The sequence below is a fragment of the Helobdella robusta genome (assembly GCF_000326865.2).
Source record: "Helobdella robusta unplaced genomic scaffold HELROscaffold_22, whole genome shotgun sequence".
Classification (NCBI taxonomy): domain Eukaryota; kingdom Metazoa; phylum Annelida; class Clitellata; order Rhynchobdellida; family Glossiphoniidae; genus Helobdella; species Helobdella robusta.
Window position 1 is genome coordinate 227432 of NW_008704170.1, and position 15000 is coordinate 242431.

The 15000-nt window shown below is 34.0% G+C and overlaps 1 protein-coding gene across 1 annotated transcript in view; it reads right to left on the reverse strand.

Moving 5' to 3' along the window:
- Nucleotides 1–15000, reverse strand: part of HELRODRAFT_191481 (hypothetical protein) — a gene marked incomplete at its 5' end in the record, with an annotated part of 17950 nt that overhangs the window by 856 nt on the left and 2094 nt on the right. Inside the window, 26 exons of the mRNA XM_009018539.1 lie at nt 2418–2574; nt 3030–3118; nt 3591–3808; nt 4029–4166; nt 4454–4722; nt 4964–5063; nt 5217–5639; nt 5892–6011; nt 6222–6338; nt 6476–6518; nt 6691–6812; nt 6918–7265; nt 7555–7632; nt 7783–7938; nt 8021–8112; nt 8203–8425; nt 8678–8830; nt 9092–9350; nt 9532–9707; nt 10206–10298; nt 10673–10768; nt 12384–12674; nt 13011–13177; nt 13345–13459; nt 13882–14043; nt 14915–14998. Of these exons, the coding sequence (XP_009016787.1) occupies nt 2418–2574; nt 3030–3118; nt 3591–3808; nt 4029–4166; nt 4454–4722; nt 4964–5063; nt 5217–5639; nt 5892–6011; nt 6222–6338; nt 6476–6518; nt 6691–6812; nt 6918–7265; nt 7555–7632; nt 7783–7938; nt 8021–8112; nt 8203–8425; nt 8678–8830; nt 9092–9350; nt 9532–9707; nt 10206–10298; nt 10673–10768; nt 12384–12674; nt 13011–13177; nt 13345–13459; nt 13882–14043; nt 14915–14998 (4289 nt within the window). The remainder of the gene's footprint in view (nt 1–2417; nt 2575–3029; nt 3119–3590; nt 3809–4028; nt 4167–4453; nt 4723–4963; nt 5064–5216; nt 5640–5891; nt 6012–6221; nt 6339–6475; nt 6519–6690; nt 6813–6917; nt 7266–7554; nt 7633–7782; nt 7939–8020; nt 8113–8202; nt 8426–8677; nt 8831–9091; nt 9351–9531; nt 9708–10205; nt 10299–10672; nt 10769–12383; nt 12675–13010; nt 13178–13344; nt 13460–13881; nt 14044–14914; nt 14999–15000) is intronic.

The window sequence follows — 15000 nt, forward strand, 5'->3', positions numbered from 1 at the left end:
AATTGGCGTTTGCTTTCTTTGAAAAATAAAACAACTTCAAAAACAGGCAAAACAAATTTTTTTTCAAATGTCAATATTTTTTATTTTTTTCAATTTAAAATTTAGAATGTATGTTACACAGATGTGAGGAATGCCCAGGAAAACTGAGTGTCGAAAATAACTTAAGAGCGATTTTCGAAGAAGCTGTAATTTCCCATGATGATAATCGCAGTTCATTGATTTCCGTACAGGATACAGTTGACAGTTTCATTGAAAGATTTTCGCAAAAACTTGACGAGTTGTCATCGCATCATTACATAAGCAAAGAACAATTGAAATATCTTAGCGATTCTAAAAAAATTTAAAAAGTTCGGAGTGTATTGCTTTAATGGATTTTGCTGAAAATTATTCGGTGATAATACAGGATGCAATCCAGAGTCAACATTGGAGCAACACGCAAGTTACTCTTCACCCAATTGTTCTTTATTACAGAAAACTTATTTATTTATTTATGAAAACTTATCTGTCAAAAGCGTTTGCATGATTAGCGACTGTCTCGATCACAATGTTTCCGCTGTTTATGCTTTTCAAAAACATTTAATTAACTATGTAAAACAAAACCTGAAAAACGTTACTTTAATTAAATATTTTTCTGATGGTGCGGTAAGTCAATACAAAAATTTTTCTAATTTAATTCATCACAAAGATGATTTTGGATTCAAAGCAGAATGGCACTTTTTTGCAACTTTTCATGGTAAAAGTCCTTGCGATGGAATTGGAGGGACAACAAAAAGATTGGTTGCAAGAGCAAGTTTGCAGGCATCAACAAAAGATCAGATATTGAACGCCAGAGATTTTTACACATACGCTGATGCGAAAATAAATGGTATTAAATTTTTTTGGGTAGACAAAAAAGAAATTAAAGATCTGCTAGGAATGCTTGAAAAAGATTTAGGTCAGCAGATAAAATAAAGGGTTGTCGAAGTCATCACTCATTTATTCCAGACAAAAATGATCAACTTTTGATGAAACGTTTGTCTTCAGATTTATTTGGATACAATTTTAATAAAAATGAAAGTGAAGACACCAATGATGATTATGAGCCGGGTCGATTTGTAGCTTTGGTCTATAATAAGAAATGGTATTTAGTAAACATTATAAAAAGAGATGATAAAAATGATGATTTAAAAGTTAACTGTCTGAAGAAATTTAAAGAAAATATTTTTTATTGGCCTAAAAATGTAGATATTTGCTATGTACCATTTAAACATATTTTGATTCTTATACCTGATGATAACATTTCTTATGTTGGAAAAATTCACATAACTCTTCCTGAAACTGTTTTTAAACACATTAGCACGTTGTATAATAATTTTGAATTGAAAAAAATAAAAAAAAATTGACACTTGAAAAAAATTTGTTTTGCCTGTTTTTGAAGTTGTTTTATTTTTCAAAGAAAGCAAACGCCAATTTTATTTTTTGATATGTTGTTAAGCTATAAAAGCACTATATAATCAAATTTTAAAAATTAAAAAACGTTTGGTTCTTCATAGTTAAAAATGGCGCCAAACAAAAGAAGTTTTTCATTTTTTTGACATTTTGAGCTCCGATAGCTCAAAAAATTCAATACAGATTTTAACGAAATTTTGTGATTTATTTGTGACTATAAGGTACTTCTAAAATAACAAAAAATATTTATTTATTTTGCGATAGATTTTGAGCTACGCTGTTTTGAAATCGGTGAAATTTTCAAAAAATTCATTTTTTCTAGATTTTTTGTTCAAAATATCCTTTGATTCGAGACAATAACATTTATTTTTTTTGTTATTACATTGTTTCACTGATATGCACAAAAAATTTCATCAAGATATGTTGGCTAGTTCAAGAGATATAGCGTTCTACGTAGGTACAAGTTTTGAAAAAAATCGCTCAAAAATTTGAGGATGCTGTCACAAAAATCTTCATAACTTGAAAAATAATTGAAATTTTTTTATAAAAATTTTATTTTGTCGATGAAATACATTGAGGTACTTACTGTTCAAATTTAAAAAAAATCGGAGATGGTCGGGCGTGGACTTTTTTTTTAAATCGTTCAAGTTGACGGAGAATGACCCTAATATATAATGTAAAGTAATATGATATGATATGTAATGTAGTAATGTAATATGTAATGTGATATGTAATGTAATGTAATATGATATGTCATGTAAAGTAATTACATATAATGTAATTTTACGAGGATCCTAAAACTTCGTCAAAAATTCATCAAGATTAGTGACAGAAGAATACTTTATTGATGATACAGCAAAGATCAGAGATTTGAATGCATCTCAAAAAATTGCAAGCAAAAAAGTACACGCATGTCCAAATGATTGGAATGAATTTGCTCAGACAGACAGACGGCACATTTTAAATTATGAAATTTAAAATAAAATTACATCATTTCCTCCTCTTCACCATCACCGTCATCATCATCTCGAGTACCATCATCTTTCTCGTCACACTGCATTCCGTGTATTTGCTTCAACCGATCCAAGAGGAAGTGTGTTAAACATTTGAGGTTCTCTCTAACGCCTGCATCGTTTTTATTCGAAGCTGGAAATAATTTACGTAAAATCATAATTTAAATAATAATCATAATAATTTTATAATAGAATGATGAAATTATTATCACCATTCTCATCATACATCATCATCATCAGATGTTTTATAATCGTAATTTAATGATGAGAATGATAATTATTGATCAAATCTTAATTTATTATTATTATTAAAATAATCATCATTGAGGGAATGCTTGCCAGCGAGTTTACGATATGCACGTTCACTAAGAATCATCATCACGATCATAACTATCACTGTTGTCAACATTATCATCGTTATGACCACCACCATCATCATGGCCGTGTGGTCATCTTTCTCGTTATCACATCATCACCAACTTCGATGACGTATCAAATTTCTAATTACCATATTACAAGCAAAAAAATTCACCAAACTATACTTTTTGAAATTTAAAAAAAAACGAAAAAAAAAACTTGATTTCATACTCAAATGTAGGCTCTCTAATATGACAACGTGTCCGACGAGCGCATCCCTACTTTGTGACGTCACTCTCATCACGTGATCTCTATAAAGTCTGAACAGTAAACGATGACACCGTAAAGTATTACAATAATTATATTACAAGATATTACGATAATTATAATTAATGAGATGAATCAGATCAAATTTATTTTTTAATCAATCCAAAAATGGAATGATCCAGAGACCCAAAGGGAAGCTTTCAACACGTGAGATGGACAATGCGGACAAACTTGGACAAAATGTGGACTAACAACCACCACCACCATCATCACCACCACCACCACTACCACCACCACCATCGTCAATGATCATTATCGCCAAACATCGTCATCTTATCAGCATAGTATTATATTTATAAACATTTATATAGCGCTTTATAAAAAAAAATGTTCTCAACTGCTACTTCAAAAATTATTGTATTAATACATTACTCACCATCTTTCATTAATAATAATAATTAATAGTATTTATTTATTATTATTATAATTATTATAATTGCTGTCATGGCTACGCGATAAACTAACTTGTTATCAAACTTCTTATGGTTAATAACGCCCGTAACGAATTGCAGGAACCACGGTAATCTTGATGATAACGTGACGTCATTATTATTATTATTATTATTATTACCACCATTATTATTATTATTATTATCACCACCATCATCATCATTTTTCGAGGTATCATTAAAGTAAGCACTGACGATGTCATCATCATCTGCGAATCTCTTCATCAGCCTTTCCTTCACCATAATTATTTCATGGTTATTATATCATCACACACAAACACACACACACACACACACACACACACACACGCATTAGTACAATCAATACCATCACCACAACTGATATGATGGTTTATGGTGATTGTAACAGTAATATGAAGATGATATAGTATCATGATAGTATAATTAAGAATCACCATCATCATCAACATCATCGTCATCGTACTGAACTAACATTTTGAATGACAGATGAATGTGATGATCTGATGATGTGATCTACCAATGCTATGCATCTTTTCCTACTCACGTGATGACCAAATGATAGGACCGCAGTCACTAATTTGCTCGTCTCTGATTGGCTAATGCTGTTGTACTGCAGTGTTGGACGTGGCCATCATAATCATAATCACCAAAATCGTCATCATCATCATCATCATTATAACACTAATACCATCACCGTCATCAATTATCATCTCCATCATTCTTAATTATACTATCATGATACTATATCATCTGCAATATCGTCTTCATATTACTGTTACAATCACCATAAACCATCATATTTGTAATTGTATCATAACCATCGCCTTCATAACAACAACAACAACAACAACAACAACAACAACAACAACAACAACAACAACAATAATAATAAACCACCTGATTGCGATTATTATTACTATCATCATCGGCAGCCATCTCAATTGGCGAACTCATGAGGCGCGTTACAAACTCCATCATAAATTCATTCACATCATCGTCAACACCGTCACCATTAGTATCGTTATCATCATCGTCATCATTATTATTGTTATTATTATTGTTGTTGTTATTGTTGTTGTTATTGTTGTTGTTATTGTTGTTGTTAAGGCGTTTGAGCATTGCAATGGTAATGAGTGAAACGTCCAATAGGAATGATGCGGGATTGCCTGATGATAACAGTGGTAGTGAGTAAGATGATGTAGAATGTGATTATACGTACGATGACGCTGATAACGGCGATGACGACATGAGAATGATGACGGCTGAAATGATGATGGTTAAAAATGATGACGACGATAATGTTGATGATAGCTATGATGATGATGATGATGATGACGATAATGATGATGATTGCAGATGATGGTGATGATAAGAAATGATGACAATAGAGATGATGCGCTGACTAACTGGATGCGAGGATGTCCTTGAAGAAGTTGATGACCTTTTGGAAGTGGCTGGCATTCATCATCCCTACTATGATCAGGTCTCTCAACGCTTCCAGGTAAGTCTGTAGAAGATTGTTTCTACCATCATCATCTTCATCATCATCATCATCTTCATCCTCATCATTACCTACATCATCATCATCGTCATCCTCATTACCTACATCATCGTCATCTTCATCATCATCATTACCTCGCCACAGACAAATGAAACCAACCTTAAGCACCATCCTACAAAGTTTCCTACTCCCCACACAGCCACCACCACTACAACCACCACCACCACCGTCGTCGTCATTCTTATCACCACCATCGGCACCCTCAACGATGGTATCCATGGTAACATCATCATTTCTGTTGACATTGCTACTGGTGATGTCGTGGAGCGATGTATCATGATTGAGATAGTTGTTGATAGTATCATTGTCGTTGCTGCTGCTAATGTTTGCTGTGTGGTTGTTACCAATTGCTGTGTGGTTGTTGCCAGTTGCTGTGTGGTTGCCGCCATGTGTTGTGTGGTTGCTGTTGTTTGCTGCATTTTTTCTACTAAAACTGGAAGCCACGGCGGTTGGCGATTGTAGCAGCGACGTCGTGTCGTCATGACTCAAGAGCCTCTTCCGCTTCTTACTTTTCACATTTTTCTGTTTTTTATGATTTTTTTTACAAGTTTATTTTTATCTCAAAAAAAAACAATCATTCAAAATAAAAAAGATTTTCAATTATTTCTATCTATTTCCAGTTAGACCTCTTCAGATTAAAATTTAAAATGAAAATTCAAAGTTAAATTGTTATACAAATGTACGAATTAATAGCATATACAACATACACAACATCACACGGACACATTACGTACAAATTAATAGCAACATACACAACATCACACGGACACATACGCTAAGTTTCTGATTTCTACCAGCAACATTTTTGCCGTTGTAGTTGCAGTCGTTCATGTTGCCAACAATCCACGAGGCTATGTTATCAAACGTTGCCAAGGTCAAGGTCAAGGTACCGACCTGCCGTGGAACATGGTAATTATGGTTAACACGGTAATTATGGTGAACATGGTAATTATGGTAAACACGGTAATTATGGTAAAAGGTTATGATTACACAACAGCAGAAGTGACAGCGGTGTAAGGATAGAATTAGAATTCGTATCTCAGAGCTGTGGAATAAAAATAAATAAATAAATAATAAAAATAAATGAAGCGTAAATCTGCTAACGCTTAACAAGGGTTCAATAACGAGGTAACATCTAAAAATATCCACCAATGAACGGTCAGAAATCGTCGGTTTTAATTGGGTCAACGATTTAGCAGTCAATCTACTGGCTATGCAAGTCTGCGAGAAGCAACATCGTTAAAATTGTCAATAAATATTCATGAATTACTGATTTTTTTCCACAACAAATTTGATGATTAATTTAAATAATTTAATGATTTTGTTAACGAAATGTCATAAATTTCAAAATTTTATACCAGAACGCTTTTTAAGTTTCTATGAAATGACGCCAATCTGTCCCTGAAAGTTTAAGAACAAAAAATTTGCCATCAACATACATCTGCCTAGTGACGAATAAGGTTAGTAACCTCATTAACATAATTTACGCTAATGAGATGTAATAACATAATCACGTAATGACACCTCATTAACATAATTTATGTTAATGAGGTGCAATAATGATTAGATTAACCTGTAGTTCATTAGCAACGTGCTCCTGAGAGCTTTAGAATGAAGAATTTGTCTCAAGAAAATCAGCCCCAATTTCGGCTTTCTGACGACAGCGCTGGAAAACTTAACGACCCTATTCGAGGTCTGCAATGGATAAAAAAAAATTAATTGGAAATAAAAATATTAAATAAATCGATTAAAATTATTTTAGTGAAGAATAAATGAGTAAGCCAAAATAAAAACACTCACCCTTTTACGAGTCTCCTTCTCCTTCAAATAAAACAACAACCAATCATCAATGAGATCCAGTAACTCCGCCCCCTTTCCCCACCTCATGGCGACTTCCAGATACACCTTATACAAATCTGATTGCTGATTTGTCGCAGCTCTTTCCGGTCGGTTTTTCTTTTTGGCTTTCCTCAATGCAGCCTGTATATAATTTTCTTTTCGTCCTCTCACATCATCATCATCTTCATCATCATCAGTAACTTCCTCTAACGATGATAATTTTGACATGATTCCACAGGAAAGGGCGGGAAAAACTTTGCCGCTGAATCGAGATGCCATCAAGAGTAAGGGTTCGACGATGACGTCATCCTTTATGAATATTAACGAGGTAGGTTGATGGTGATGATGATGGTGAATATCAAATGTTATAAAATACGATGTCACGATGATAAATAAGATGATAATCTGACATGTGATATATGATGATTGTATATCAGATATGATGGTATCAAATAGAATTGTATCAGCATGAACGTTCGGTTATCATAAACGACAACGGTGATGTGAACGTTGAGTTTAAACAACAGTAATGATGGTGAATATGATGAGACGATAATGAATGATGAAATGATGCATGGTGATGGCGAAGCCTACTCACCGTTACATGCTTCAGTATAATGGATATGTGCTCTGGAATGAATGTAACCAATCTGATGTTATCACCCTCATTTTCTGGCTGGTTTCGAAGTTTCAAATCGCCAAAATTTTCTCATCAGCATAAATAATTAAATATTCAATAATTGGGTCACTTTTAAAAGCACTTTCATCAAAAACGAAAAAAACTAATTAAGACAATTTGTATCTCTAAAGAGATACCAATATAAACCTTGCAGAGAGATGGTTTAATGCCAACGAATAGGATGTAGGCCATGTCACACATGCCTCTAGCGACATGTACGCTGTCCAATGAAGTGTCGTCATTTGATGAATGGGAGGAGTCTGCGTCATCAGTATTTGTGCGATCCTCGTCATTCATTGGTTCCTATAGAGTGTAAATTTAAAATAAATCTTGAATAATAAAATATATCTTGAATAATAATGAGAACAAATTAAAAATTACCCACGTGATGTGATGATGACAACGACGAATCTTTATCATCAAACTTTGATGTTATGTGTTTACTCAATGAGCAGACGATAAACATAATCAATTTGCCTGAGTAACAAATTACATTTTTTAAATGATTCCACAAAAACTAAATAAAATAGATGAATAAAATAAAATTAAACTACTTTAAAAGCTTACAGGAATGATTCAAGTCCAATAAGGAAGCAGCATATTTGAAGTACACCCTAGCCGCGACAGGATTGGCCAGCCACATTTGTTTACATCTTTTTAATTGGTCAGACAGGCCAATAGTGGGCGGAGTGTAAATGTCAATCAAAAGTTTCGCAATCTTCCTAGCGACCACGGGCCTGTCGGTGGACAGCCTGTAGAGGATGACTTTTAAAGGAACCACCTCCCAAAACTGTCGGTCGTTCGGGATCAGGAATGAAAGAAGGTGCAAACAAATAAATAAAAGAATAAAATCAAATGGGAAACTAATAAACAGATTTATATAAACAACAAATTCAACTAATAAACACATCGTAGTACTCACGAACTTCACTGAATAATTTAACAAAAATGAGAAATTTTAAAATGATTGATTATATTTTATAAAATCTTGAAATAAAAAAAATATGTTAGACAGGAAAAAAAAACGAAAAAAAAAGGTGACCTTCAACATTTTAACGTCCTTGACCTTGGCGAGTAGTTCTATGAATGCAATTCTGACCTTGTAATTGGTGTCGTGGAAGAGATTGTAAAGCTGTGGCAAGATGTGTTCCAGAGCCGGTAGGGCCAGTGCGTTGTCCACCAAGTTCATGAAGCCCTATGTTGTTATTATTAAAAGTAGTAGCAGTAGAAGTAGTAGTTGTAGTAGTAAAGACAGCAGCAGCAGCAGTAGTAGTATTAATAGCGACTGTAGTGTAGTAGTGGTGTTTATAACAACAATCATTAATCAGCCATATTAGTAGTAGTAGCATTAGTAGTAGTGTTCGAAGTAATAACACTAATATTACGAGTATACACACACACAAATATTAATATAATTAAAAACAAACAATTAAAATAGACACGTGAATAAAATCACCATGGCAACGCAAACTCTGACGTCAGAACAGCTGACATCTCGGGCCAGCCTAGCGATCAGCTGATCGATGAGACGCCTGGTGGTGTCCAGGGGCACGATCTCCCAGTAGGCGCCCAACAATTTGCAGACGCCCATAGCCACAACTTGTCGCACGACTATGTGGTCGTCTTCCATGCAGTCCTTGTGGTTGGGAGTGTTGTTGTTGTTGGAAGTGTTGTTGGGAGTGTTGTTGTTGTTGGATAGGTTGTTTGGTATTGTGCTGCATTGTTGTTGACGAAAGATCAATGTATAACAACAAAAACAAACAGCAGCAACGACAACAGCCAAATGGCAACAGCCAAAATCACCACCACAAACATCCCCCCACAGACATCATTCCCACAAACATCACCACCACCACAAACATCACCACCACCACAAACATCACCACCACCACAAACATCACCACCACACCAGCAGTAGCGACAATAGCCACACAGAAACAGAATACCATCAAGAGGTTGAGTTGCTGTTGTTGAAGCAGTTCATTGCCCTCCTTTCCACCCTTCACGTCAACCAATGGGAAGACATCGCACAGCACCGTGGCACTGTTAGCACGGATCGTACCATTTGGCACCTACGTCGTGATGATAGTTGTGATCGTTGTAACGATGATGATGATGATAGGATGATGAGAGTAGTGATCTGAACGATCAACAAGACTATCTAATCTCTTGGAAATTAATGAGATTAACTGATCATGAAATCAGGGCCGGGATTACTTAGCAGAGGTCTGTAATTATTTGTGAATACCCTTTATAAATTATTCACATAGGGCCCTGATTCGTTTAATCTGCAGTGAGGATATGTCAATAATTTCAATAATCTGCTTGTAAAAAAAAGTTGGCGATATTTTTCGCCTGACCATTTTACAAAAATTTTCAAATTTTTTTTTCATCCAAATTAATTTTTCTTGCGCAAAAATTATGTTAAAGTTACAGTATTGTTCCTGTGAAGCTCCCCGCGAAGTGATGGTGTAATGGCCTGGCATTGCTGTCACAGTAACTGGGTTTGAATGCAAAAACATCCCCGTGTTTGTTTATGCTAGTGAAAAAAAATATTTAGATTCAATGACCTTGAGGAGTTTGAACAGGAAGGGTGTGTAGAGATTGAAGAGCATTTCTTGGACTTCCAACAACTTTTTGTGGTTGTGAATGTGTGATATGATCTGTCGGTGGGTTGAGTTTATTTTCATCCTTTCCATCATCATCATCATTGCCGTCATCATCACCAATCATTGTTATAAACATCACCACACTATCATCATAATCCATCGTAAACATCATCACCCGCCATTGTAAGCATCATCAACTGTCATCATCATCATCATCATCATCATTAACGTGACTATTTTTGGTCATCTCCTTTTCTGTGAGTTAAGACATCATCAACATCTTCATCGTCATCATCGACATTGCGATTATCGCATGTTAATCATCTTACTCACAATCAACGACAATATCAGCACAACAACAGCAGCAGCAACAACAACAACAACAAAAACAACAACAACAACGATAACGCCGAATAGCGTCAGATGACCTTGTAAAGCTTCTGGAACTGGGACTGATCCCCGCCATCGCGAGGGCTGTGGATGGAGACGTGCATGAGATCCTGTATGGCTTCCTCTTCTAAACACTATTTTGGGAAAGATTAGGAAATCCATTTTTAACTAGGGAATGGGTTGTCGATTAAGGCTGATGATGTTGATGACTAAGAGAAGTCAATGAGTAATGTGGATCAAGTTAGAAGTAATGTTAAGAGCAATGATGATTAAGCAATGAAGCGCCATGCTAACGAATGGAATGTTACGTCAATTAGGAGTTAAGATGGTCGGCGGATTAGCTCAGTCGGTAGAGACGCCATATGTCTGGCTGTTATTACGCGATAGCCCGGTTCAAATACCGTCTGCCGATACTCTAAGACTTATCATAAACCACATGTGTATGATGCGGTACTTGCGAGTGCGTATACAATGTCTATACACGTTGTGTGTACGTTATGTTTGTCGTAACCTAATTAACATAATTTTAATTTTATGAATATTAATAGGATGTCACCTGTATTAGAATGGCTGATTTGGTCTGCCTCACCTTGGTCCAGGCATTCATATACACCTGGGCCAACCACGAACACCTCGCTCTCGAATGAAAAGTTTTTAGAAGATTTTTTTTGAGATTATGCGGTTTATTACTATTGCTATTATTATTATTATTATTTACGGTTTATTATTGTTGTAATTATTATTCTTGGTAATGTATTTTATATTGAGTATATTTATTATAGCCTCTTTAATAAATTCTCAAACGGTTACGTACAAACAAATATACGTGCATACATACACATTTATATACTCGCACACACATACATACAGACAGACATACATACATACATCCAATAGAATGTACAGGTACCCGATAGGAAGGATGGGATCTCTGAATTCGAACCAGGTCACTGCAGCAGCAGGACCAGGCGCCCTAACCATTACACCACCATGCCACGGGATAGTGTATGATAGGGAGAGTAAAAAGATGACAATGACAAATTTATTATTGGTCAATGCCGAAGAGCAATGTCATAAGCCGTCTTTCTATTCACTCATACACTGACCACCACACATTACATTTATTAATCCATCTATTGTTTCACTCATTTATTCATCCATCTATTGTTTCACTCATTTATTCATTCACTCATCGATCCATTCATCCGTCCATCTCTCGAGTCAACTCTCCATTCATTCATCCCTTTATTAATTTTTCATTCATTAATTCATCCTTTTATTCATCTCTCCATCCATTCCATTATTCATCTTTCCATTCATCCATTTATTCATTCACTTATTAATTCATCCATCCATTTTGTTAACAAACTTATTAGCATCAGGAATCAACATTTTGAATGCCCTTTCATGAATTGTCCTGGTGATGGATGGATGGATACAGAAGAGGAATGAAAGAAATTTTCTTCCCTTTAAACATGGCAAAATGCACGTATGTATGTATGTATGTGCGCATGCGTGTGAATGTATGTATGTATGTATGTATGTATATATGTATGTGTGTATGGATGCATGTACATAAGTCAGTATATTTGTGTGTATGCATGTATATTTGTATGTAAATAAATAGGTATGTATATTTTTGTGTATGTGTGTGTATATAAACGTGTGTATGTGTGCGTGTATGTCTGTTTGTGTATATACTATTGTGGAAAAATGATTAGTGATTGAAAAGATGGTAAGTTGCCTAACATCTTCATGCTTCAGAAAATTTTCAGAAGAACAAGCGTCCACCAGTAAATTTACAAAAGGTTGGTTGGATGATTTCTCATCACCACCACCACAACCAAAGCGACCACCACCACATCGACCACCACCACATCGACCACCACCACCACAGCGACTACCACCACTACCACAGCGACAACCACCACCACCATCGTCGTCCTCAACTTCATCCTCATAAACATTGATACCATCCGATTCCCAGTCTACATCGAGTAGGCATTTTTTGATAACATTCAATCTCTTCAGCGTAGAGATCTAATTGATGATTTTTATAAATAAATAAATTTCAATTATTCATTATATCTAATTAATTAATTGATTGATTAATTAAATGATCTAATTTATTCATCAAGTAATTAGATGTATCAATTAATTTATTCAACCGCTATTAAAATTTCAGGTTTTTGTTGTCACATCATGACAGGCTTACAGCAGAAACGTATCTTGAGGTAACTTTTAAAATCAATCAATCAAACTTCATTTAAAACAATAAATATATAAAGATTAATAATAAAATTAAACATTAAAAAAATTAATTTCATTTATTGAATTATTAAAGAAATTTAATAACCAAAAACCGAAGAAAGATACTTTTAAATTAGGAAGAAGACACTTTTTGATGAGATACTGCAGGACGTTCAGCATCCAATCATCGATCTCGCTTCTCAGCCACGACTCCTGCCTCCATGATAATTCGCAGACCAAGGATATTAAATTCTTTAAATTATCTTCCTCCTCCGGTAGTGGCAGAAGTATTCCTAAGTAGCGATGGTGATTGACAGATTCCAATTTATGAATTAATATACTTAATTTGCTTTCTACATTCGAAGAATTTATTATTTTTTAATAGTTTTTGTTTTATAGCACAATTACTATTTGAAACTTAAAGCAATTTTTTTCTAAAAATTTACTGAAATTAGCTAACCATTTAGTAGGGTGATACAGTCAAAGATAACCTGCTGCTGTCTGTTATATGTCACTTGAAGGCACTTGTACAGAAATGTTGAAATCTTCTCAAGACCAATGCATATGTCATGTATCTATTCAATCAATCAAGTATTATCACAAACCACACACACACACACACACACACACACACACGAATACAACAACAACAACACACGTTTAGACGACATTTTCCCCGAGATCGGGGTTGCCGTTTGGCTACCTATGATGAAACCGAAATACCCCTCGATGCCATTCCATCATAAGTAATTTATTTGGCTAATTTTTACGCAACCACAATTATAAGCGGTGGGCCTAGCCTTTGATGATCCAACATCACTCACAAGGCAGTGAGGGTCAGTTTAATGTCATAACCAGGACACACACACAAATAACTAAATACTATTAATCATTTTAACAATTATTAAAAATTCTTAAAAATATCAACCAAATGTTAACCATTAGATAGACCATCTCATCATCAAGCAATAATATTTTATTATAAAAAAGTAATTACCTCCCCATCAGTCTTTTCCTCTGTGATCTCAGCTAGGAGGTAAGTGCAATTGTCGAAGATCTCCCGCCATTCTAATAACTCCTCCTTCTCTCCCAACGACTTCAATCTGTCCAATACATCTCCACCATCATCATTTTCTTTGTTAGAGTTTGAGGTAGAGTCCTGAGCAAAAAGGATAGATTTATATATTTTGTTTTGTTTGAGATAAGATAAGTAAATCTAATTCATATTCTGCTAATAGCTAATTTATTAGATTAAAATCTACTATAATAATCATTTACACATTTTTTTTCATAAATAATTTAATCTATTATAAAGATTTTTATGTAATGAGAAATGTAATGTAATGTAATCAGCATTGTAATGTAATTGAACAAAATTACCTCTAAAATTAAATCCACAATCCTCTTCATCAGTCTCACTTTATTTTATAAAGACTATTTTTTCTAATTAATGTATTATCCAAATTTTTTTTATCTTTTTTCAGTAAAGATTATTAAGATTATTTTTTGAAAATAAAAATACTAAAAAACGAAAAATAGTAAATATTTTATTTATATAGAATTAAAAATTATTTTTATATTTATTTACTTTTAAATTTTATTTTAATTAATTAAAAATTAAATTAAATTTTAATACTTATTTATTTAATAATTACTTATTTGCTATAAGTACAATAAATACCAAAAAAAAAAACAAAATTTTAATAAGACCTGATTATCGAATAATAATTTGCATACAGATCACTTTTTTTTACTAACTAAATCAATATTTCAATCGACAGTCCGGAGGGCTATTTCAAATTTGGAGCTAATTTATTTTTATTTGAAATTAGTTCGATGTTCATGATTTGACTACCACATATTAGTTCAGTGAGAACCATATATATATATATATAAAAAATCAGATTAATTTATACAGGAGGGGCCATTATTTAGTAGCGCGACATTTATTTTTGGACTTATCATGTTGATATTTGGTTTATTTTCACAGTTTTTGACATAAAACGGTGCTTTTTCTGTGTTTTACTAACTTGAAAACTTTTAACGGGGGAGCCACCCTCCAGCCACCCATAGATCCGCTGCTGGGTGAGGATCTTTTTGTCACTGCGATACCCCT